This window comes from Carcharodon carcharias, chromosome 23, assembly GCF_017639515.1.
Source record: "Carcharodon carcharias isolate sCarCar2 chromosome 23, sCarCar2.pri, whole genome shotgun sequence".
NCBI lineage: Eukaryota > Metazoa > Chordata > Chondrichthyes > Lamniformes > Lamnidae > Carcharodon > Carcharodon carcharias.
Window position 1 is genome coordinate 9240802 of NC_054489.1, and position 23758 is coordinate 9264559.

At 41.0% G+C, this 23758-nt stretch overlaps 2 protein-coding genes across 5 annotated transcripts in view; one reads left to right on the forward strand and one right to left on the reverse strand.

Moving 5' to 3' along the window:
* Positions 1-941: 941 nt before the first annotated feature.
* On the forward strand, positions 942-14884 carry psmb3 (proteasome 20S subunit beta 3). The gene is made up of 6 exons (XM_041173820.1): positions 942-1098; positions 4218-4402; positions 10433-10540; positions 11008-11185; positions 12497-12591; positions 14640-14884. The coding sequence occupies exons 1-6, from the start codon at positions 1096-1098 to the stop codon at positions 14686-14688; spliced, it is 618 nt and encodes a 205-aa protein (XP_041029754.1). The 5' UTR covers positions 942-1095; the 3' UTR covers positions 14689-14884.
* A 1972-nt stretch (positions 14885-16856) lies between these two features.
* LOC121269191 (phosphatidylinositol 5-phosphate 4-kinase type-2 beta) overlaps positions 16857-23758 on the reverse strand; it is a 98556-nt gene continuing 91654 nt past the window's right edge. For 2 of the 4 annotated variants that reach the window (XM_041173721.1, XM_041173719.1), the window contains 2 exons: positions 20588-20691; positions 16857-18733 (listed from right to left, as the gene is read on the reverse strand). In XM_041173721.1, the coding sequence (XP_041029655.1) occupies positions 18653-18733; positions 20588-20691 (185 nt within the window). In that variant the 3' untranslated portion in view covers positions 16857-18652. Of the gene's footprint in view, positions 18734-20587; positions 20713-23758 lie in introns of all 4 variants that reach the window. The other 2 variants (XM_041173720.1, XM_041173718.1) reach the window with 1 other exon arrangement.

Below are 23758 nucleotides of genomic sequence, written 5' to 3' on the forward strand. Positions count from 1 at the left end.
TGCAGTGGCCCTTGTCCGACATCTCCTTATCTCACCGAAATTAAGCGTTAGATGTGTGATTTATCGACCTACCAGAAACAGTTGATTTTTTTTTAACAGGATGTATGTCTCCCAGTCTTAATGTTCTTTTAAAATAACTAAGCTTGTTGCTGCGGGCGGGAGGGATGCCTCTTTGATGGACAATGAGCCTTTCTCCGCCGTTTAAAATGCTCTGCAGCAATCACGAAGACAGCTAGTGTCCCATGATCTAGAATATATCAGTGCATATATTTGTGCACCATTTTTAGAGAATTGCAACAATAAACACATGAAAATATTATATTAAAATGTTGACTCCATTCGCTTGATCTACTAATGGCTTTTTAGACTCGTTTCCAATCACGGTAGACATACATCCTTCTCTAAAATAATTGGGGAGGGGGGGGGGGGGGGAGAGGAGATTGGTTTTCTAGGAATGTATCTAGGTTCCTCTATCTTCTACTTCAGATGGTTCCCAATAATATAGCTTTTGATGCTTCTGAGGTTCCCTGGTTGCTGCATTTCTTTGTTAGAATTATGGTTCTTTCCAAAAAAAATCCATATTTCATTGCATGTAATTTGATGGAAATGTTATTCCTTTAAAAAAAAATAACCCTCTGCGCAACTTTAAGTGAAACACTCTGCCTAATTGTGTTTTTTTTTCTTCCCTCCCAAGCCACAACATCAATAATGTTTTTCCACACACTTTTCTCCCTTTGTCCCCCTTTTCTTTTCCAGCTCAGGTCCTCCACAATCCCGGCATGCTCCGCCGGGCCCGCCCGCACGCACGCAGTGACTATTCACTTTCCTTTCCTCTAGTCCTGCGTGCAACCCAACTCGCTCATCGCTGCTGCACCTACCGACGGGGGCGATGGACCAATTACAAAACTCAACGGGCGGCAGCGGGGCGCCAGGGAGCCAATCGTAGAGGCCGGGAGGCGGGATTGCACGGCGCGTCAAGATAGGGTGAGCGGCAGACAGAAGCTGGAAGTGGTGATATTTAAAAATCTTTGGTGTAGAAGTTAGGAAAACACTGTAAATTTCACCGTGTTTGGGCTTGACTGACAACTACGCAGAATGGTGAGTGACAGAAAGGAAAACTATAACTTTTTTGTATTGATCTTGTTTAATTTGCAGATTGGAACGAGCCAGGCCTAATCTGGCTAGTGTGGCCTCTACTTTCCTTTTTAAGATAAGGCTCCCTTTACCTTATTTTATTTCATTTTAAACCTGAAGAGGGTTTGGTTAATTTTATTACGATTATTAATTGTCTTCCTTCACCCAAAGCTTGTGCCACAGGAATTTTAGGCTCATTTTCTAGGAATTAATCCATTGACTGCCTTGCTATGGTTTTAGGGTAATTTCCTCGATAATTTAGCTTTTTTTTAAAACAATGCTTAAGTTTCCTTTAACTTTGCAAATATTATTCATTTTAGCTTCATAATTCCTTCAGAATTTCAGGACCTTAATGCGTATGTTCAGTTACTTCCTCCATCATACTTGCAGTTAGTTGACTTGCATTTTTGTTGCATTCTGCAATCTGATAAATTTCTTTCTAATTTTGTTTTTCTCACCATTTTACGATTTTTTTTTTCAGATGTGTGTAAATTTGCATGACTTCTTGATAGAGATGTACCTTTAAGATGATGTAAATATGTATTCCTATAGCAGAGTGAAATACAGTCCCAGGTTCTCCAATCTATCCATGTAACTGAAGTCTCTCATCTCTGGAATCAATTTCTTAAATCTTTCCTGTGCCCTCTCTAATGCCTTTACGTCCTTCCTAAAAGTGTGGTGCCCAGAAATGGACGCAATACTCCAGTCAAGGCCATAAGGGCAGAAGTAGGCCATTCGGCCCATCGAGTCTATTCTGCCATTTACTGAGGTCATGACTGATTTGCTAATCCTCAACTCCACTTTTCTGCCTTTTACCCCTTACTGATTAAAAATCTGCCTATCTCGGCCTTGAATATACTTAACGACCCAGCTTCTGCAGCCCTCTGCGGTAAAGAATTCCACAGATTAACAACCCTCTGAGAGAAGAAATTCCTCCTTGTCTGTGTCTTAAATGGGCGACCCCTTATCTGAGATTATGCCCTCTGGTCCTAGACTCTCCCACAAGGGGAAACAACCTCTCAGCATCTACCCTGTCAAGCTCCCTAAGAATTTTATGTGTTTCAATAAAGTCACTTCTCATTCTTCTAAACTCCAATGACTACAGGCTCAACCTACTCACCCTCTCCTCATAAGAAAATCCCTCCATTCCTGGGATCAACCTAGTGAACTTTCTCTGGACTGCCTTCAATGCCATTACATCTTTCCTTAGATAAGGGGACCAGAATTGTTCAGTATTCTAGGTGTGGTATAACTAGTACCTTGTATAGTTTTAGCAAGACTTCCCTATTTTTATACTCCATTCCCTTTGAATTAAAGGCCAACGTTCCATTTGCCTTCCCTAATACCTGCTGAACTTGTATGCTAGCTTTTTGGGATTCATGCACGAGGATCCCCAATTCCCTCTGTGCTGCAGCTTTCTTCAGTCTTTCTCCATTTAAGTAATATTCAGCTCCTCTATTCTTCCTGCCAAAATGCATAACCTCACAGTTTCTCACATTATATTCCATCTGCCAAGTTTTTGCCCACTCACTTATTGTGTCTATATCCCTCTAGACGCTTTGTGTCATCCTCAACAATTTTTGTGTCATCCGCAAACTTGGCGAAAATACATTCATTTCCCTCATCCAAGTCATTAATATATATTGTAAATAATTGTGGCCCCAGCACTGATCCTTGTGGCACTCCACTCATTACAGGTTGCCATCCTGAAAATGACTTCTGTATCCTGCTGTTAGTTAGCCAGTCCTCTATCCATGCTAATATATTACCCCCAACACCATGGGCTCTTATTTTATTAAGTAGCATTATGTGCAGTACCTTATTGAATGTGTTTTATAAAGGTTCACTGTAACTGCCTTGCTTTTTTATTGTATGCCTTTACTTTTAAAGCCCAGGATGCCATATGCTTTATTAAGCGCTTTCTTAACCTGCTCTACCACCTTCAACGATTTGTGCACATATCCCCCTGGTTTCTCTGCTCCTGCACCCCTTTTAAAATGAAAAAGGATGGGTAATTGATGCTGATCTTGTGAGCTGTGCCCAGGCCCTGCAAATGAATGCATTTTAAAAAACTTAGAATTACTTGGCAGTGTATTTAAATGCATTAATTAGTTCATTAAGCATTACTTATATAGTTTACACAATGTCAGTCCCTTGAACTCTTTCTAATCCATTATTGGCTTGGTCTCCAATTTAGCAAGCACAATTTTATTGCAGAAAATGTCCTGCCCAGTAAATAATTTCCTTTTAATATTTGACTTTTCGATTGGATTTGAGCTTCGTTGATCCAAATCTCACTGAACTTTAATATCTGAAATTTGGCACATATGAAAAGAGCTATCAAACTAGTTTTACAATATTTAAATTGGCTTTCTCCTGGATAATTGTTTCTGCATTCAGCTACATTATGAAAGGTGAAGAATTGACTGCATTGACCATAGACTTTTTAATAGAGTTAATGCAACAAGTTGTTGCTTCATGAAAGGAATATCTCAAGTGCAGTTTTGTTCTATATTCTGATTAAGTCGATGTGCTTTAGCGTAGTAGCAATAAGGTTCTTTTTGAGATTTGAGAATGCACAAGTTTAAATAGTTACCATCACTAACACTGCCAATGACTGCCCTATAACCACTGATGTTAATCCTGGTGTTACTCAGCTCAAAATTCTCTCCCTGGACAAAAGTTTGAAATCTATGCCTGTTTTGCTGGGCGATTATCCAATTGGGCTATGAAATAGCGTGATAATTCCACGCATCTACCCTGGCATCTTATTGACAATCTAGTGGCAATACTGATCTCAATAATTGAATGGTTAACATATTCACACTGATGATCCGAGGTGTGGTTTATTTTGATTGATGTATTCTTATTTAAGTAGTTTGTCCGGGAGTGTAACGTATGGAACTGTTTCCACTGGATTTCATCCGTGATGCCTTAGAAATCATTTCAGGAAAATACTTAATGAATTAAAAAGATTGAGTTGCAGTTTTTCCTTTATCATTATTCAAAATTATGTTGAGGTGTATTCAGTCATCAAATGCTGTAGGAGTTTCTAACTTGCACTTTTCTTGCTCTTCTCCCAGTCGCACATGTCATATAATGGTGGGGCTGTCATGGCCATGAGGGGTAAAGATTGTGTGGCAATAGCAGCTGACAGGCGGTTTGGAATTCAGGCACAACTGGTGACAACTGACTTCCAGAAAATCTTTCCGATGGGCGAGAGGTTATTTATTGGACTGGCTGGTCTCGGCACAGATGTACAGACTGTGTAAGTACTCCAATCGAGGTTAGCTTTGTTTGATCCCTGATCAGGGGTAAGATTACCTGAGTTAGACAGTAGAATTTAGATTGCCCAGTTCAACTCCACCTTGGGTTATTCATTTAAATAAAAACAGCATGTAAATGAACCAGTTAGATTGGAAAGTGCCAGGTTTTGTTACCAGTACCGTTTTTTAGCTGAGGCAGCAACAGGGCCACTGCCAATGGCCTGAATGATTCTGGAGTAGCAAGGGATAAAGCTAATCTTGATTCCTATAGGAAAAAAGGCGTAGGTCATTCAGACCTTTGAGCCTGTTCCACCATGGCTGATCTAGTTGGGGTTTCAACTCTACCTTCCTGACTGCCTCCTATAACCCTTCATTCCCTTGTCTTTCAAAAATCCACTTAACTCTGCCTTGCACAAATTCAATCACCCAGCCTCTGCTACCTTCTGGGGAAGAGAATTCCACAGACTAACAACCCTCTGTGAGAAAAAAAGAAGTTCCTCACCTCTATATAAGACAGGAGGCCTCTTATTCTCTTATTCTTAAACTGCATCCCTCCCATTATCTATCCTATCAAGTCCCTCTAGCATTTTATATATTCCAAGATCACCTCTCATTCTTCTATAGTTGGTATAGGACCAACCTGTTCAAGTTTTCTTCATAAGATAAGTCCTTCATCCCAAGAATCAATCAAGTGACCCTTTTCTGAACTGCTTCGAACACAATTATATCTTTTTTCAAATGAGACCGAAATTGTACACAGTATTCCAAATGTGGTCTCACCCAGACCCTGACAGCTGCAATAAAACTTTCCCAATTTTATACTCCAATCCCCTTGCAATAAATGCTAACATTCCCTTTGCCTTCCTAATCACTTACTGTATCTACACACTAACTTTCTGTGATTCATGTACCAGGACACCCAGATGCCTCTGTACCAGAGCTCTGCAATCTTTCTCCTTCTAACTTATATGCTGCTTTTCTATTTTTCCTGCCAAAGTGGACAAGTTCACATTTTCCCTTTATATTCCATCTACCACATTTTTGCCCTTTCACTTTATCTACCTGTATCCCTTTGTAGGCTCTTTACCTCCTCTTGGTAAATTACTTGCCTACTCATCTCGGTGTTATCGGCAAATTTAGCCACTTTACATTTGGCCCATTCATCCAAGTCGTTGATAAAGATTGTAAATAGTTGAGGTCCCAGCCTTGTGGCACTCCACTAGTTACAGCTTGCCAAAAAGACCCATTTATCCCTACCCTTTGCTTTCGGTTAGCTAACCAATCCTTTGTCCATGCTCCTATGCTACTCCCTCCACCATGTGCTCTTATCTTGTGTAGTTACCTTTGATGTGGCATCTAATCAAGTGCCTTTTGGAAATCCAAGTACATCACATCTACAGGTTCCCCTTCATCCACTTTGCTTGTTACTTCCTCAAAGACCTCTGATAAATCAGTTAAAACACAATTTCCCTTTCACAAAACCATGTTGACTGCCTGATCTCATTATCATTTTCCAAATAACCTGCTATAACCTCTTTAGTAATGGATTCTAGCAATTTCGCTATGATAGATGTTAAGCTAACTGGTCTATAGTTTCCTGCTTTCTGTCTCCCTCCTTTCTTGAATAAACATGTCGCAATTTGGAAAATAGCAAATGTTAGAACCATTCCCAAACCGAAGGAATTTTGGAAAATTATAACCAATGCCACTACTGTCCCTGCAGCCACTTCTTTTAAGACCCAAGGGTGTATCTGGTTCTGGGGACTTATTCGCCTTTAGGCCTAATAGTTTTCCCAGCACCTTTTCCCTGATGTTGATGATTGTTTTAAGTTCCTCCCTCCCATTCACCTCTTGATTTTCAAGCATCTTTGGGAAGTTTTTGAAGTCTTCTACAGTGAAGACAGAAACAAAATACCTGTTCAAAGCCTCCGCCATTTCCTTGTTTTCCATTATCAATTCCCCAGACTCAACTCTCTAGAGGACCAACACTAGCTTTAGTTAATTTTTTCATATTTAAATACTTGTAATATAAAAACAGATAGTAAGAATTTTTATTAGCCAGCTTTCTCTCATACTCTACTTTCTCCCTCTTTATTTTTTTTAGTCATTCTTTGCAGGTTCTTAAAATCTGACCAATCTTCTGACCTACTCTAGTAAATTGTGCTGCAAAGTTCATGTCTAATGAATCGATGTTCTCTGCAAATAAAGAATCTGGTTGTACTCACCATCTAGTATCGCATACAGAGAATAGTCTCTTGGGCAAGGTACTAACCCTGCAGCCAAAGATGAGCACTTTTTGAGCGAAGCAGGTTAGAGAGGACTTTGAGAGCTCTCTAATTCAGGTAACAGGATTTCCTGAGGAATGTGAGGATTAAAGTTGCCAGCTCCCAGTCTGCTGACACTTAACCCATATTCTATGCTTAGCTCTGAAGAAGAATTATACGGACTCAAAACATTAACTCTGTCTTTCTCTCCACAGATGCTGTCAGACCTGCTGAGCTTTTCCAGCATTTTCTGTTTTTGTTTCAGATTTCCAGCTCCGCAGTATTTTGCTTTTATTTTGTGCTTAACAGTTCTCTATGCACAAGAATATTGGCCTCTGAGGAGACAGAGAGTAGAATAGGCCTATATTCTCTGGAGTTTAGAAGTGTAAGAGGGATCTCATTGAAATATATGACATTCTTGGAGGGCTTGATGAGGTTGATTCTGAGAGGCTATTTCCCTTGACTGGAAAGACGAGAACCAGGCTTCACAGTCTCAGGATAAAGTGTCAAAAATTTGAGACTGAGGTGAGGAGAAATTTCTTCACTCAGATGGTTGTGAATCTTTGAAATTCTCCCACAAAGGGCTCTGGATATTCAGTCATTGACCATATTCAAGAGTGAGATTGACAGATTCTTGGGCACTAATGGTATCAAGGGATATAGGGATAGGTCTGGAAAATGGAATTCAGGGAGATGATTCTATTGAATTGGATAACCCAGATTTGAAGAGCCACATGGCCTACTCCTGCTCTTATTTCTTATGTTCACACAAAGGGAAAAAGTTCTTTGCCACAGCATTTGTGTTTCTAGTTATCTGAAAAATGTGTGCTGCAGTAAAACCAATTTAAGCGCAGCTCCCCGAATCTCATTTAGTTTCTCCAGTGGCTCGCTGAATTATGTAAGCTAGGAGTTTGCAGCTTTGATTCTCAGTAGGTGCTGCATTAGGTGATTGCAGCCTGGACAGCAGGACAAATCCAACTCTGCCTGTTACCACCCCATCAGTCTACTCTTGATCATCAGTGACGGAAGGGATTATCAATAGTGTTATTGAGCAGCACTTGCTTAGCAATGATCTGCTCACTGACACTCGATCTGGGTTCTGCCAGGATCACTCAGCTCCTGACCTCATTACAGCCTTGGTTCAAACATGGACAAAGCACTGAACTCCAGAGATGAAATGAGGTGAGAGTGACTGCCCTTGACATCAAGGCCACATTTGACCAAGTGTGGCATCAAGGAGCCCTAGCAAAACTGGAGTCAATGGGAATCGGGGAAAACTCTCGGTTGGTTGGAGTCATACCTAGTACAAAGGAAGATAGTTGTGGTTGTTGGAGACCAATCATCTCAGCCCCAGGACATCATTGCAAGAGTTCCTCAGGGTAGTGTCCGAGGCCCAACCATCTTCAGCTGCTTTATCAATGACCTTCCTTTCATCAGAAGGTCAGAATTGGTATGTTCGCTGATGATTGCACAATGTTCAGCACCATTCGTAACTCCTCAGATACTGAAGTAGTCCATGTCCAAATGCAGCAAGACCTGAATGAAATCCAGGCTTGGGCTGAAAAATGGCAAGTATCATTTGCACCACACAAGTGCCAGGCAATGACCATCTCCAACAAGAGGGAATCGTAACCATTGTCCCTTGACATTTAATGGCATTATCGTCGCTGAATCCCCCATTATCAACATCTAGGGGGTTACCATTGACCAGAAACTGCACTAGATTAGCCATATAAATACTGTGGCTACAAGAGCAGGTCAGAGGGTAGGAATCCTGTGTTGAGTAACTCACCTCCTGATTCCCCAAAACCTGTCAACCATCTACAAAGCACAAGTCAGGAGTGTGATGGAATACTCTCCACTTGCCTGGATGAGTGCAGCTCCCACAACACTAAAGAAGCTGGACATCGTCCAAGACAAAGCAGCCTGCTTGATTGGCACCCCATCAACAAACATTCATTCTCTCCACTACTGACACGCTGTTGCAGCAGTGTGTACTATCTACAAGATGCACTGCAGGAACTCACCATGGCTCCTTAGACAGCACCTTCCAAAGCCACGATCGCCACTATCTAGAAGAACAAGGGCAGTAGACACTGCCACCTGGAAGTTCCTCTCCAAGCCACTCATCATCCTGACTTGGAAATATATCACCATTCCTTTACTGTCACTGGGTCAAAATCCTGGAGCTGTCTCCCTAACAACACTGTGGGTGTTCCTACACCACATGGACTGCAGTGCTTCAAGAAGGCGGCTCACCACCACCTTCTCTAGGGCAATTAGGGATGGGCAATAAATGCTGGCCTAGTCAGTGACGCCCACATCCTATGAATAAACTAGTGCTACAGTTGATCTGAGAGGCCATGCGTTAAGGAGAGTAAAATCAATCCATGTTCCTGCTCCTGGTTGCAATGTGGCATTCCATTTTGGATGGGTGGACTTTAAAGTGGAATTTAGCCGAGAACTAGGTGAAGTTTGACTGTGACTACCCTCTCTACCCAGCAGTGGTGTAGTCATTTGTTTTAAAAGCGTGCGTGTGAATAATGCACTCTTGGGTGAGGCAGCAGACTGTGACTGGTACCTATAGAACCATGCCTCATCTTTCTTCATTCTTAAGATGTAGATGTTACTGGAAAGGCTGGCACTTATTGAACACCTCTGTTGCATTTGCAGCACTGTGGGGTTTGTTAGCACACTTCAGAGGAAAGTTAAGAGTCAACCACATTATTGAGAGATTAGGAACAGGGCTAAGCCATTCAACCCATTGAGCCTATTCTGCCACCATTCAACGAGGATACTGTATCCTAACTCCATCCACTTAATAAATTGCTTTTTATTTGGATATATTTTATACATAATTTTAGTTGCACCAAAATATTTTGCATATGAATTAAACCATCACTTAGTGGAGTTTCTCTTTTCTAAGGATTTTGATTTTAAAAGATCACAGGGCTATCTCCTGCACCAGTCCTCTTTGTAGGAACTTTTAAACTACAATTTTCATTTATATTGGCCTTGAATGTAGGAAAGCACCCCAAGGTGCTTCACAGGAGCCTTATCAAACAAAAATAGACCCTGAACCCCAGAAGTAATATTAACAGGGGTGTCTGAAAGCTTGGTCAAAGAATTAGATTTTAAGGAGGAGCATAAAGAGAGAGGTAGAGACAAAAGGTGTTTTAAAATTCTAGAGCTTACTGCCTAGATAGCTGGAAGGCTCAGCCAGCAGTAGTGCAACGAGGGGACTGGGGGATGTTCAAGAGGCCAGAGTTGGAGGATCATGGAAAAACTTAAAAAGCATGAGGGAGTATTCTTCCAGTTACAACCCTGCACCTTTATGAAAATATTTAAACTGAATGATGCTATTTTTGGTCTCTTTTTCAATCCAGACATGCTCTGTTGGTGATGGAACCAGCCATAGTACCTGAGTGGCTCCATTTATCTTAATGACATTTGCAATTTTGGACCAGACCTGGGAGCTGATCAGGAGTCTCCCAACAGCCTACTAGCTCACATGCTGTGTAGTTGAGTCTACACAGAGCTTGTTAGCTCCATTTCTCTTACTTCCACATTTCTGATTCACCCACCTGATGCCACAATAATTACTGAATGCTTTCCTTTCTTCCTAGAGGTGAACTGAGTACTGTTGTCCTCTGTGGTTTGACATAGTCTTACTATCGTTAATGCTTATTCCCGTTTTATTTACTATCGTTAATGCTTATTCCCGTTTTATTTACTACCGTTAATGCTTATTCCCATTTTATTTTCTAGTTCACAGCGTCTCAAATTCAGGTTGAACCTGTATGAATTAAAAGAAGGAAGACAGATCAAACCGAAAACATTTATGAGCATGGTGTCAAATCTTCTCTATGAGCGACGGTAGGTTAAGTACACCAAACATGAGGTGGTCTTGTCTGATTCTGAAGTGTGAAGTTGCATTGTAAATACCGTGCAGACAAAACATATGCAGTTATAATTTACCTATTCTTTAATGTGCCAATGGTGCCTAAACTATCAGCTAAGAAAGTAAAATGCACAGTCCCCCTCTCAACTTTTATTGGGTGCGAGGTTTTTGAGGCCTCTTACCTTGCGGAAAAGGAGCTGTCATGGCCTGTAAATATGCCGTAAGATTTATCACTGTGGTGCTTCTGAGAGCATAGCCAAGCTATGTTGCCATCGGTCTGCCTGAGTCAGGAAAGTTAAATACGCAAATCAGGGTCCTATATCATTCACCTTTCCCCAATTGTCAGTTTCAACTGGGCAAAGCCTGTGCCTCTGAAATGTGTCTCACAATGAGTGACTTTTGTGATGTAGGTTTACGTTCTCATAACTTTCAACCTTTTCAGATTTGGCCCGTACTACGTCGAACCAGTGATTGCAGGTCTCGATCCCAAAACATATCAACCGTTTATTTGTTCACTTGACTTAATTGGATGCCCAATGGAGACCGAAGACTTTGTGGTCAGCGGAACGTGTTCTGAACAAATGTACGGCATGTGTGAGTCCCTTTGGGAACCAGACATGGTGAGTACTTCCTACCCCACCTGTCGAAAGGCATTGACCTGTTGATTACCTGGGGTAAATTCAAATTATGCTGGTTTTATTCACTCCTTAAAAAATGCTTTCTATTTTCTTTGACCCCTACATGTCCTGCGCCTGGGAGCATACCTTTTTAAGGAACCAATATGGATCCAATTGCTTCTTCAATTGCAGCTGTACAGTTTCCTCTGTGTTTTGTCATATTCTGCCTTTTTTGGAAAGGATTAATTGAAAACAAGTCTCCAGGATTAAATGGGGCATCCTCTAGTAATAATAGGTGTCTTTAATTTAGCACGAAGTTGATTACTAAAGGGCTGAGCTGGCACTGAATTTCTCTAGTAAGAATCTTTACAGCTGATGAGTTTTTATTTGTTCATGGGATGTGGGTGTCTCTGGCTAGGCCAGCATTTATTGCCCTTCCCTAATTGCCCTTGTTCAGGGGCATTTAAGAGTCAACCACATTGCTGTGGGTCTGGAGTCACATGTGGGCCAGACCAGGTAAGGATAGCAGATTTCCTTCCCTAAAGGACATTCGTGAACCAGATGGGTTTTATGACAATTAGCAATGGTTTCATGGTCATCATTAGACTTTTGATTCCAGATTTTCTATTGAATTCAAATTTCACCCTCTGCCATGGCGCATTGCACTAGAATCTCTTTCTGTAAATGCTGTTCCCTATCCCCCATGCCGATGTTCTTTGCTCTGTTAAAAGGAGTGATTTACACTGAGGTACAGTTCGATTGATACTGGTAACTTTCCAGTACCTCAGCCAAATGGCCATTCTTCTTGTGTGAACCTAGACAGTCAATGTTGACAGGTCAAAAGCAGAATTACCTGGAAAAACTCAGCAGGTCTGGCAGCATCGGTGGAGAAGAAAAGAGTTGACGTTTCGAGTCCTCATGACCCTTCGACAGAACTTGAGAAAAGCCAGACCTGCTGAGTTTTTCCAGGTAATTCTGTTTTTGTTTTGGATTTCCAGCATCCGCAGTTTTTTTGTTTTTATTAATGTTGACAGGTCATTTACTTGTCCTGAGTTTGAACCAGTTACTGTCCAATATCTACATACCTGTAAGGCCACGGAATAGAAATCAAATTTGAAACCTTAGCTGATTCCTCAACACCTCAACCCCACACAGCACACACCAAGCCAGGAGCATACTGCGTTCCAGCTCCCTGATATTTGTACTGTCCCTTTGCAGCAAGTTAAATGTACCATTGATGAAACAAAGAACTTGTATTTATACAAGAGCATTCAACTCCTATGCTACATATCAAATGACTGTTTGTTATTTAAGGAACCAGAAGATCTGTTTGAAACTATATCTCAGGCTATGCTGAATGCCGTGGATAGAGATGCTGTATCTGGTATGGGTGTCATCGTTCACATCATGTAAGTTTGGAACACTTTTTGCACTTGGCAGTTTGTCTTTCTGCAAGTGTATTCCTTTTGTGCTAGTTTAATACAATCATAAAATAAGCAGGTTAATGACTGTTTAAGTAACGGAGGAAGGAAATTTTAGTGTGTGTCAAGCAGTGTGCACTACCAAAGGCAATTATGCCTCTGGGTTGCTAGGTGGTGGTGCTGCAACAAAATCAATCCATTTGACACTGTAGGTGACGAAGAGTGGGTATGATTTATATTCATGAGTGGGCTGGCCTGATAACATGCTCATGACTTACCATGAGTTTGTGCCACAGTGGGATAAATTTGTGTCTAATAGCTCTTGCATTGCACTTTATTATTGCAGATGATGTTCACTAAACTAATTCCTAGGATGACAGGATTGTCCTATGAGGGAAGATTGAGTATACTAGGCCTATATTCCCTAGAGTTTAGAAGAATGAGAGCTAATCTCATTTGAACAGCGTTCTTTAGAGGCTTCTTGGTAGCTGGGAGGATATTTCCTCTAGGTGGGGAGTCTTCACGCCAGGGGTCACAGACTTGGAATAAGGGTTGATCATTTATCAAGGCCGGAATTTTTCTGCCTCGTGGTGGTGGGCATGGAAGTGAGGGGGGTGGGGTAGGGTGATCCAGTTCGGGATAATAGGGAAGCCACATCGTTACTGCTGCCCGATGTATTCCCACTACTGGGGAACCTCTCTTAAGGACGGGCTGGGAATAGAATCGGCTACCTGCTTCACAGACACGGACAGCCAATTAGGATGATTAAGGCCCCAATTAGGCAGATTTTTCAGCAGATGCTGGCAAAGCAGTCCGCACTACAGCATGCGGAAGCAGCCAACTATAATGGAGCAGGCTGTAGGGCCATCGGAGCCAGAGGCTCCAACCCCAGTGATGCATCTGCAGGCAGGAAAGGCTGCATGCATGGCCCAAATGATTCCTCCTCCATGGGTGCATTTCGCCTTCCCTACTGGTTTCAGTCCTCATAATCTTTGAATTGGAGCCACACAGGCAAGGGCACCTCCACACTGGGTGACCTTGTGGTGCCCAGAGTTGCCAGCTTATAAGGAGCCTTCCTGCAGGTTTTAATAGGACAGTGAGTGTGGCAATGGCCAATTAGGAGACCGCCTTGGGGAAGATTGTGCTGCCTGTCTCGCTGTTGGCAAGTGCGGGCTCGGGACCCTTTTTTGGTCTCAACATGGGGGTCCCAAAGTAGGCAGGAAACCCACTGTATGGGGTTATGGACCTTTGGAATTCTCTATCGTGGTGGACTTTGGATGTTCAGTCATTGAGTTTATTCGAGACTATGATCCATAGAACTTTGGGTAGTGTGGGCGAGTGAAGTTGAGATAGAAGATCAGCCATGATTTTATTGATTGGCAGAGAAGGTTTGAGGGATCGAATGGCCTATTCCTATTTCAAATGTAAAATAATTTTAAATTCAGATGAAGTAAATTTCATAGATGGCAGGTTGATCATGTTACTGTAAAAGTTTTTTTTCACAATACTGTCAAAGTGGTGTTATCAGACATGGTCCCTGTTCAATTCATTGTACATGAGCTCGAGAGAGAGAGACATTTCCATTGAGCTGCCTGCAGTCTCAGATTGAACTTGCTGTAATCTCATTTAAACAACAACCTGTGAAACTCCTGTAGACGGAACTCAGGAGCAATGAGTGTAAGTGTAAAATTGTTTGACTTCCATGGAATCAAATGGAACAGAAGTAGGCCATTTGGCTCATTGTGCTTGTGCCACACTCAAACAGCAATCCAAATAATCCCCACAGCCCTTGCCCTTTAAAATAAATTATCCAGTTCTCTTTTGAATCTGCTTTCACCACCCTTTTTGTAGTCCAGATCAGACCTTGCTGGGTATAAAAAGAAAACCCTGATCTCAATTCTGATCCTTTTTGCTAATTATGTTGTATATGTCCTCTGGTTACCAGCCCTTCTGATTGTAATGCAACAAGAGATAGAGCTTTGGTTTACCTGTCTTGTTATATTCTAATAGGCTAACCCGTGTTTTCTTCTTTGCAGTGAAAAAGACAAGATTACCACCAGAACATTGAAGGCTCGTATGGATTAAAAACAAAACCTCTGCAACACACTTTGCAATACAGCTTTTTTTGTTTGTGTCGTTTCCTACTTTTAGGTGTGTCAGAACAGAAGAGCATCAGTCGAAGCAGGATAATTTGAATGGAATAACTTTTCGTATTCTATTTGGCAGTCATTGAGTATTCTGTTTATATGATGTAATTAAAATAAACTAGTTATATAACGGGGAACAGAATCATTTGATATTCCTTTGCCTACTGTGAGTGTGTCTGCCATAAGAAGGCATGTTGATTTTTATTTATGGAGTAATTTTTTTGTGGAGGGGTTGATGGAAAAAAATTCAAAGCTGACCCCTTCTGGTCTGCTAACACTATGAATCAAATATGAATCCATAATATCCCATCACAGCTGTATCAATCTAAGGAAAAGGCTTGCATTTATATATCTTACAACCTCAGGTCCTCCCAAAGTACTTTAGAGCCAATGAAGTAGGTTTTGAAGTGTAGTTCCTGTAGTAATATAGGAAATGCAGCAACCAATTTGTTCACAGCAATCTCCCACACACAAGCAAAGTGATAATAATCAGAAACTGTTTGTAGTGATGTGGATATGGATTAAGAGATAAATAATGACCAAGACATTGCAGAGAACTCCCCTGCTTTTCAAAACAAAAAAGCCATGGGATCTTTTACATCCACCTAAGAGAGCAGGCGGAGACTTGGTCTAATGTCTCATCTGAAAGAAGGTTGAGATCCACTTCCGATTTAAATGGGGAAAGTCCATGACCTTTGAAAATAGAGGCTGGAAGAAAGGAAATAGTGGAGGGAGTGTGAAAGGAAAATCCAGGGAACCGTTCCAGTCTCATGGGATCTACTGAAAAACTGAACACACATCAGAATCGCATGTAATGGGATCTGATCCAATTGTACTTGGCTGAGTGATGACTCATGTTGGGAAAGTTAACCATCATCCAGTTGGACCAGCGCATTTTTACAAAAACGTTTTTTATTTGTAAGCTTTGGTATTACTGCAGCGAGTTTAAATACTGCATCACCATGACTCCCAAACACAGCATTACAAATTATTACAGTCAAACTCTGATAAATGCATAACTGGTCTAACCAAAAATCTTGCACTTTGCTGATAATTTCCAGCAGGGAACAGGCAGATGTCTAAGTTTGAATGTGTGTATTCCATCTGAACCTAAAGGAAAAGTCTACATAGGTTGGGGCTAGTTTGATGGCACTTATTAAGATGCATCGGCCACAGAAGTTGGTTAGTCCCTGACATTTTCAGGTCCTAATCACAAGATCTTCGATTTCCTTGATGATGGTACGCAGGTTTCTTAAAATATCTGAAATAAAAAACTTGGTGCAAACAGGAAATGTGGAAAATTTATGTTTGAAGACCTGACTTAGCAAAAAACAAGATTCTGGCCGTGTAAAAGTAAGGCAAGAGCATTGATTGTTCATAGGTAGAAATTTTGCCCAATGTGGTATAGAGCCAGACAGATCTGGGCAGTCCAACCCTCGGAGAGCCCTTAGTTGGCTTCAACATTGGTGGGAATGGAAAATATACTAAAATTGGCCTCTGTTCCACTGGACTAGATGGGATGAAAACTTTTGACAGATGACCACTCCCAGAAAGTACCCATGGATGGGCATTGTGCTGATGGTATTCATGGCCAAACAACCTGCTCTTAGTCACCATCCTGCCTTACACATGGCAAATGGTCTGTTTGACTGAGGTTTGGGAGAGCAGCTACTATTTGTGGAATGTTCTCCAGCGAGCATCTACAGTGACAGGAGCAAGAGCAATTGTGTTGGGGGGGGGGGGGGGGGGGGGGGTGGATTTAAAAAAAACGGCTGTTAAAGAAATTATGGATTTATAAAAAAAATTGTGCTCTTACTGCCAACTTTCAGAAGTTAACAGCAATGCCCCTATATCAGCAATGATGCGTTGTATGAACACCCATAGAAAATACCATGAAAACATTCTTCCTCCAAATCATGTAAAATAGAACTTAGGAGAAATTAACAGAAACAACAATGGGGGGGAGGGGGCTGAAGAATAATAGAGCTGCTGATTAACTAGAGCATTTCATGCATGGGTTAAGATTATACACAGGAGTTATGCCTGCATCAGGAACTCTACATAAGTGAAGACAAAAAAATCATTTGGTACTCTGAAAATCAAAGCTTGGATCAGATGTGCACTTATCCTGATGCAACTGAATTTAGACAATAATTTTAATGTTCCTTTTTTCATCCTTTACAATTTTGAGTTAGCTACAGCTGCACTAGAATCTCTATTATAACATACACAGTGCAATGAATTGTACATTTTTTTCCCAACAACACAGGGTGTCAGAAGGTGCATTTCTATTTATCCCCTGTAATCATTGCACCTCTAACATCCTACGTCTACTGTTCTCAATTATAAACTTGCCTGATCACTTAATAAAATGGCCACTGTCCTTTTAGTAAAGAAGGGTTATGTATTAAAAACAGTCCATAGAAAATAATAGGTTAGTGAGGGATCAAACATTAAGTTCATTGATTTTAGACATGTACAAATCTATAAGTGATCACTTAGTCACCACCAAGTGCAGACTAAGCTCACCTTCAGTATCCCTCCTTTAATATCTGTTCTGCTACACATTATTAACAGCATACATGAAATTCTGTTATTTAAAGGGTTAAAGTGCCAATCAATTCCTTCTATGGTTTCTGCAAGCAACAAATTAAATGGTTCAAATTTAATGCTTGCTGTCAGCATATTTTGTTTTCATATATCCAGAAAGTTCTTTTTAACTAAAACAGCACAATATTGCCACAGCATTTTTGTAATATTTCAGGCTTGTTAAGGATTCAAAAATTGACAATCAGGTAGTTTTACAAAAACACTACCAAGTAACATTATTGTCACAGCTACCTCTTTGTAACATCAGATTCAACAGCAAATAGCAATACTTTGTCAAAAGAATTTGAGTCTTTTAAAAACAGTCCCTTACAAAGGAATTAGCTCTTCTTTTAAAAAAAAAATCACTTTTTACTCATGTCTATTGACCTAGCAGACAGAATGACACATCGTCCAAAAAAAATTAGCTTAAAGCACAATTACAGACTGTACTCTCTTAAAAAGCCAAATAGCTCACATCAAAGTAAACGCAAGCCCTCCTGCCAAGTAACAAAAAAAAGTAAACGTTTAGAATACATTAGGAATGCCACAAAGCCAATCAATTTACCCAAATCACATCTGATGGATTGGTGGCCACTCTACAGGCTGCATAACCAGATACAGGCTCAGGAAATCTGGATATGAGGCATCCTATTGTAAATCTTTGCTTAAGTAAACATTTCCCCCTCCCTCCCATACCCACCCACCCTCAACAAACAATAGCTTATATATAGTTGCGTTGGTTTATTGATAACATTGCTAAAGTCCTTTTTTTTGCGATTAGACAATATGGCAACTTAAAATATTTGAGAAACAGCATGGCAAAGGCCCGGCAATGGCATAATCAGGGTTGGGATGAGTGCAGCGTCACAAAGATACACGCAAACAATACCGTGCCTTTGCTCCGTTAGGACAATATATGAATTGTAAAAAAAAAGTGATTCTTGCCATTGTCAAAGTGCCCGTCGTCCTTCACTGTGTGCAAGTGCCCACCTTCTGTTTTAAGATCGTACAGTATGTCTCATCATGGCTAACGGAGTGCCACTGAAGCTACCGCCAGTAAAGACACACTCAGAATACATGGCAGGGAAAACTTCAAGAGCAATACAACATTTGAGGCAATGCAGGTTTGCCGGTAAGTTTCTTTTTTTTTGTTGTGTTTTTGTTGTTTTATTTCCAAAGGATGCAATTTGGAGATTAGTCTCTGCACATTGAATACTGCACGCACCACTACAGTGTCCTCAGCTTCCACGTTCCTGCATTCGCTACTCATTGGTAGTCTCTCGTTGTGCGTGTCATGTGTGTCTGCAGGGGCACTATGTTATGATGTTAGACATAAATTCTAAGAAACGCTTTGAGTACTGTTCGGGGTTAACTGTGGAGATCTCGGCACCAGCCTGCAACACACAAACAAATAAGGTGTTAATCTAAAAGATGAAAAACCACGAACCCTTGACCAGCACAAACAAGGAATTGAGAATTAAAATGACTGTAATTTTCTTCAAGAAACTGTAACTAGTAGAAACAAAGAAATTAATCATTTATTCACCCTGCCCCCAAAGATATTTCTCCCCCACCACCGGACCTATTCAATTTTATCCCCCAAGGACACTGATTCATTCTGTGGTACAGTTCCCCAGGATTCAGTTGGCTTTGATAGCTCATTCTTCACAAATGAAGCTAGACAATGAGCATCAAACATGTTCAATCTGTGTAAAGAATCATAGATTAGCCCGTTCTGATTCACACCTGACATCCACGTGCACACATTCACGCACTTTATCCCCCCATCTCCTCAAAGTTATTGACAGACAGCAAAATTTCCCCTAAGTTACACAAAAACAGGAAAGAAAAAGCATAAACTTAGTGGCTGATTCAGTTGTGCCATTAGCTTTGAGACTGCTAATATTCACCAACATTCTCTATATACTGTAATGCAGTAAATGAAAAAATAAATGCTTATCTGACTTGATTTTTGCTGTTAAATTTGCAATTGTGTACTTCTGCTCCTCTAATAGAACAACAGCACAATTATCAACCCTCTAATCAAATCACAAAGTAATGTGGCTGTAGCTTTCCATCCTGACTTGAAATGCTCACTATTATGTGCATCTAAAAATGTTAGAAGTAAAATATCAATTGGCTGTTAATACATTACAAAGTCATGCAGATACAAATATAGGGCTGGGCTGTTCCAATTGGCAGTTAACAGCACCACACATATCAAAATAAATAGTTTTTTCTCTTAAACAAAAATAAAAATACCTGGAAAAACTCAGAGGTTTGGCAGCATCTGCGGATTGGAATACAGTTAACGTTTTGAGTCCGTATGACTCTTCAACAGTTCTATTGAAGAGTCATATGGACTCGAAATGTTAACTGTATTCCAATCCGCAGATGCTGCCAGACCTCTGAGTTTTTCCAGGTATTTTTATTTTTGTTTTGGATTTCCAGCATCTGCAGTTTTTTGCTTTTATCTTAGTTTATTTTCTTGTGGTGTCCCCTCGTCTCCTGATCATACTGACGCTCAGGTTCCCCAGACAGTCCACATTTTGACCATTCTTGATACACAAGCCTAGTACACATCAAATGTCCACTCTCTCCACTGCAAGTGTTTTAAAGAGCAACTGAGACAGTGGAAGAGAAAAAATTGAGTGAAAAAACGATTGAGACAGTGAGACACAGAGGAGTTTGAGAGAGAGAGAGAGAGAGAGTGAGTGTGAGGGAAAGAACAATTGAAACAGCAAGTGAAAAAAGAATGTGGAGAAAGAGTGATTAAGACATAGAAAGCATTGGTAAGGTAACAGCATGCAGAGCTGAGCACTTAATAATTCTTGAGTAATATGCGAAGACAGGATTTGAGCTCAGCTCCTACAGGAACAATTGCGTAGCTATTCCCTGTGTGTCATTAGCATGATATTGACACCTCAGCTGAAAGAAGGCACCTTTGACAGTGCAGGCCTCCCTCAGTATCGCACTGAAGTGTCAGCCTAGACAATACGCTCAAGTGTCTGGAGTGGGCCTTGAACCCACAACCTGATGAATCAAGAGGCAAGGGTGCTACCCTCAGTCAAACTGACGCTCAACAGACAATGAGAAGCTGACGAGTGGGTTTCTTCATTTTATAGCCATTGTTAACGTCTGTGAATGGAAGAAAACATAGCCTGGTGTTCTAAAGTGCCCCTACCCCATCTAAATGCACCTCCCTAACAAAGCTTTTCCGATTTAGCTATCACAGGTGATGTACTTACCCCATGTTTGACTGTTTTGGCAGCATGAGCAGCTTTCTTCTTTGCATCGTAGTGAGTTAAAATGTCAATTATCGCCATAAAGAAAACTTCTTTTCTTGGTGCATCTGGAAAATTAGCCAGTATTACTGACATTAGAGAACAAGACTATTACAATGCAGTTATGATACCAGCATTAGAATACACATGCTTCTTCCAACAGTTTGGTGCACAATAACTTCGCTCATTTACATTTGCAGATCTTCGGAACATTCATGCAATTCTCCAAGACCCTGGTGGGTGGCAGTGGGAGATGGAACAGAGCAGCTAGTATGCTGCATATGTTTCAAGCACACCGTCTAATTGGCTAACCACAATTTCTGTGACGATGGTCACTCAGATTAGAGTTTCCAGTCATCACCATGACAACCGTGTCTGCATCATTAGCAATTACACTGGTAAGCCATGAAATGTTGGCAATGACAGAGCCAAATCAAAAAGCCCATGGCTTGTGAAATTTAAAGTAGAACCAAAACAATCCACATAATTGCAGCAGAACCATGGTCGTAACAACCCCTTCCTTATTACACAGCTCTTTGTAATGTTAAAATAAATTGCAGATCTCCGAATGCTAGCTGGTCACCTGACCTGAATACTACAGCTATATGCATAGCAAATTCTACCCTCTACTGGATAAATAGATAAGCTATTCTCAAGCGTTCTTGGTTTAAGGTGCCCTTTTCAAATGGATTAGTATTCATAGAGCCTCCCTGCTCCCATTTAAATTATAACATTATATCATCTCCTTGGGGCACTGGAGATTGAAGGGAGATTTGATAGAGGTGTACAAGATTATGACAGGTTTAGATGAAGTAAACAAAGAAAAGCTGTTCCCATTAGCTGATGGTGCAAGGACTGGGGGACATGGATTTAAGGTTCTCAGCAAGAGGAGCAGGGATGGGTGGGGGGGGGGGTGGTGGTGGTGATGATGTAAGGAAGAATTTAATTTTTTTAACGCAGTGAGTGGTCTGACCTGGAACTCGAAGACGATCAATGATTTCAAGAGGAAATTGGGTGGGCACTTGAGGGAAATAAACTTGCAGGGCTACAGTGATAGAGCAGGGAAATGGAACTGACTAGATTGCTCCATGGAGAGCTGACATGGACTTGATGGGCTGAATGGCCTTCTGTGCCAGAATGACTCTTAAGGTCCAGAATCGAGTACACTGCCAGCTAAGTCAAAATCTAAGTAAAATAAGTAGAGGACTATCAAACAATGCCCGTACTTTTAAAACCACACACTCATTTTACATAATAACAAAAGAGCTTCAACACTTCAGCAGGCAAGCACTGATTTTGTATATGGCATGACCTCACTTATCAATATACCTGAGGAAATAGATTCTTATACAACTTTAAAATACAACTTAAGACCACCAAGTTGCAGTGATAACCAAAAATCAGATGAATATTTCAGGCATAAAACCTGTATTAGAGACCACCCATCTACAACAACTCTCAAAGGTCACCACCCATCCTGCCCTTACAGGGAGGTTGTACCATGTGCTCCTCTGAACTTATAATTTTCCAAATAGCTTTATTCAATTTAAACCCAATCTTTTGAAACAAGAACAATATACAGAGCATCTGGCTTACAGATGTTCAAAGTAAAATTACCCATTTTATTTAATTCTAAGCAATCATGTTATTTGTCCACTTGTTAACGACTCCTAAACAAGCTCGTTTCCAACAGGCTCAGCATCTCCATTAGTGACTGCAGAAAAGTCAAGTCCACCTGCTGCCCTTCATGGTTTTCTAATTACTGTGCCACACACTGTGCTCGGATTTTTCAGAGCATGTTGCCTGGCTCTCATTTTTTTTCAAAAAACATTTTGTTCTCGAGATGTGGGCCTTTTTTTTTAAATCTTCAAGCGACTGATTTTAAATTGGAGTGGTTCATTAGGCCCCTTCAGTGGACATTAAGAATCCTTTGCGGGCCTCACATTTAGGAAGGCTGGGGAGGGGTAGCAAATTTCCCTACCTGGAAGGACATTAGTGACACAGGGTCAGCAGTCCGACAGCTTTCACAAGCGTTTCACCAGATGCATCGAGTTTTATTTCACACCTTGTTATAGTTGAACTCAAGAGCTTCCAGGTTGCCAATCTAGTATTTTAACCACTCCACTATCACAGCAACTTTCACATCTCAATGAAGTATCCCTGACCAATGATTAAAGACGTGGAATGCCATTCAATCCCACTTTAATTCGCACAGAAGCACCCTGAAGTCCCTCTCATTGTATCATTCAATCAGTTCTTAAGTGTTCCCAGCCTATCTCCATGTCCATAATATCTGAAGAAGAGTCATAGGGACTCAAAACATTAACTCGGTTTCTCTCTCCATAGATGCTGCCAGACCTGCTGAGCTTTTCCAGCATTTTTTGTTTTTATTCCATAATATAATCTGATTTTGCCCTTGCCTCAGCTCATCTGCTGCTGAAACCTTCATCTATGCCTTTGTTATATACGGACAACTATTCCAGTGCAATCCTGGCTGGTCTCCCATGTTCTACCCTTCATAAACTTGGGGTCTCCAAATCTCTGGTGCCAGTGTCCTTACTCACACCAACCCTGTGCTCTGACCTATATTGGTTCCATCAAGCAATACCTTGATTTTAAAATTCTCGTCCTTATTTTCAAATCCTTCATGGTCAGTCCCCTCCCCATCTCTGTAATCTCCTTCAACCCCAAAACCCTCCAAGATATCTGCGCTCATCTAATTCTGGCCTGTTGAGCATCCCTGATTTTAATTGCTTCACCACTGGTGGCCATGTTTTCAGCTGCCTGGGCCCGAAGCTTTGGAATTTCCTCTCTAAACTTCTCCACCCCATTTTCTCCTCCAATACCCTTCTTAAACCTACCTATGCTTAAGCTTTTATCCATTCGCCCTGATATTGCACAAGTGGCTCAGTGTCTAATTTTGCTTTATAACACTCCTGTGAAGCGCCATGAGACGTTTAATTACGTTAAAGAATCACAGAATCTTTACAGTGCAGAGGGAGGCCATTCTGCCTATCGAGCTTTCTGCTTAGTCCCACTTCCCTGCCTTATCTCATAACCTTGCACATTATTTCCTTCCAGGTAGCAATCCAATTCCCTTTTGAATACCTCGATCGAACCTGCCTCTCAGGAAGT

Excerpts from the sequence above, each read along its gene's own strand:
- psmb3 (XM_041173820.1), top strand. Across the intron at positions 11,186-12,496 it reads CCCTTTGGGAACCAGACATG|GAACCAGAAGATCTGTTTGA; the intron begins GTGAGTACTTCC and ends TTGTTATTTAAG. Across the intron at positions 12,592-14,639 it reads GGTGTCATCGTTCACATCAT|TGAAAAAGACAAGATTACCA; the intron begins GTAAGTTTGGAA and ends TCTTCTTTGCAG.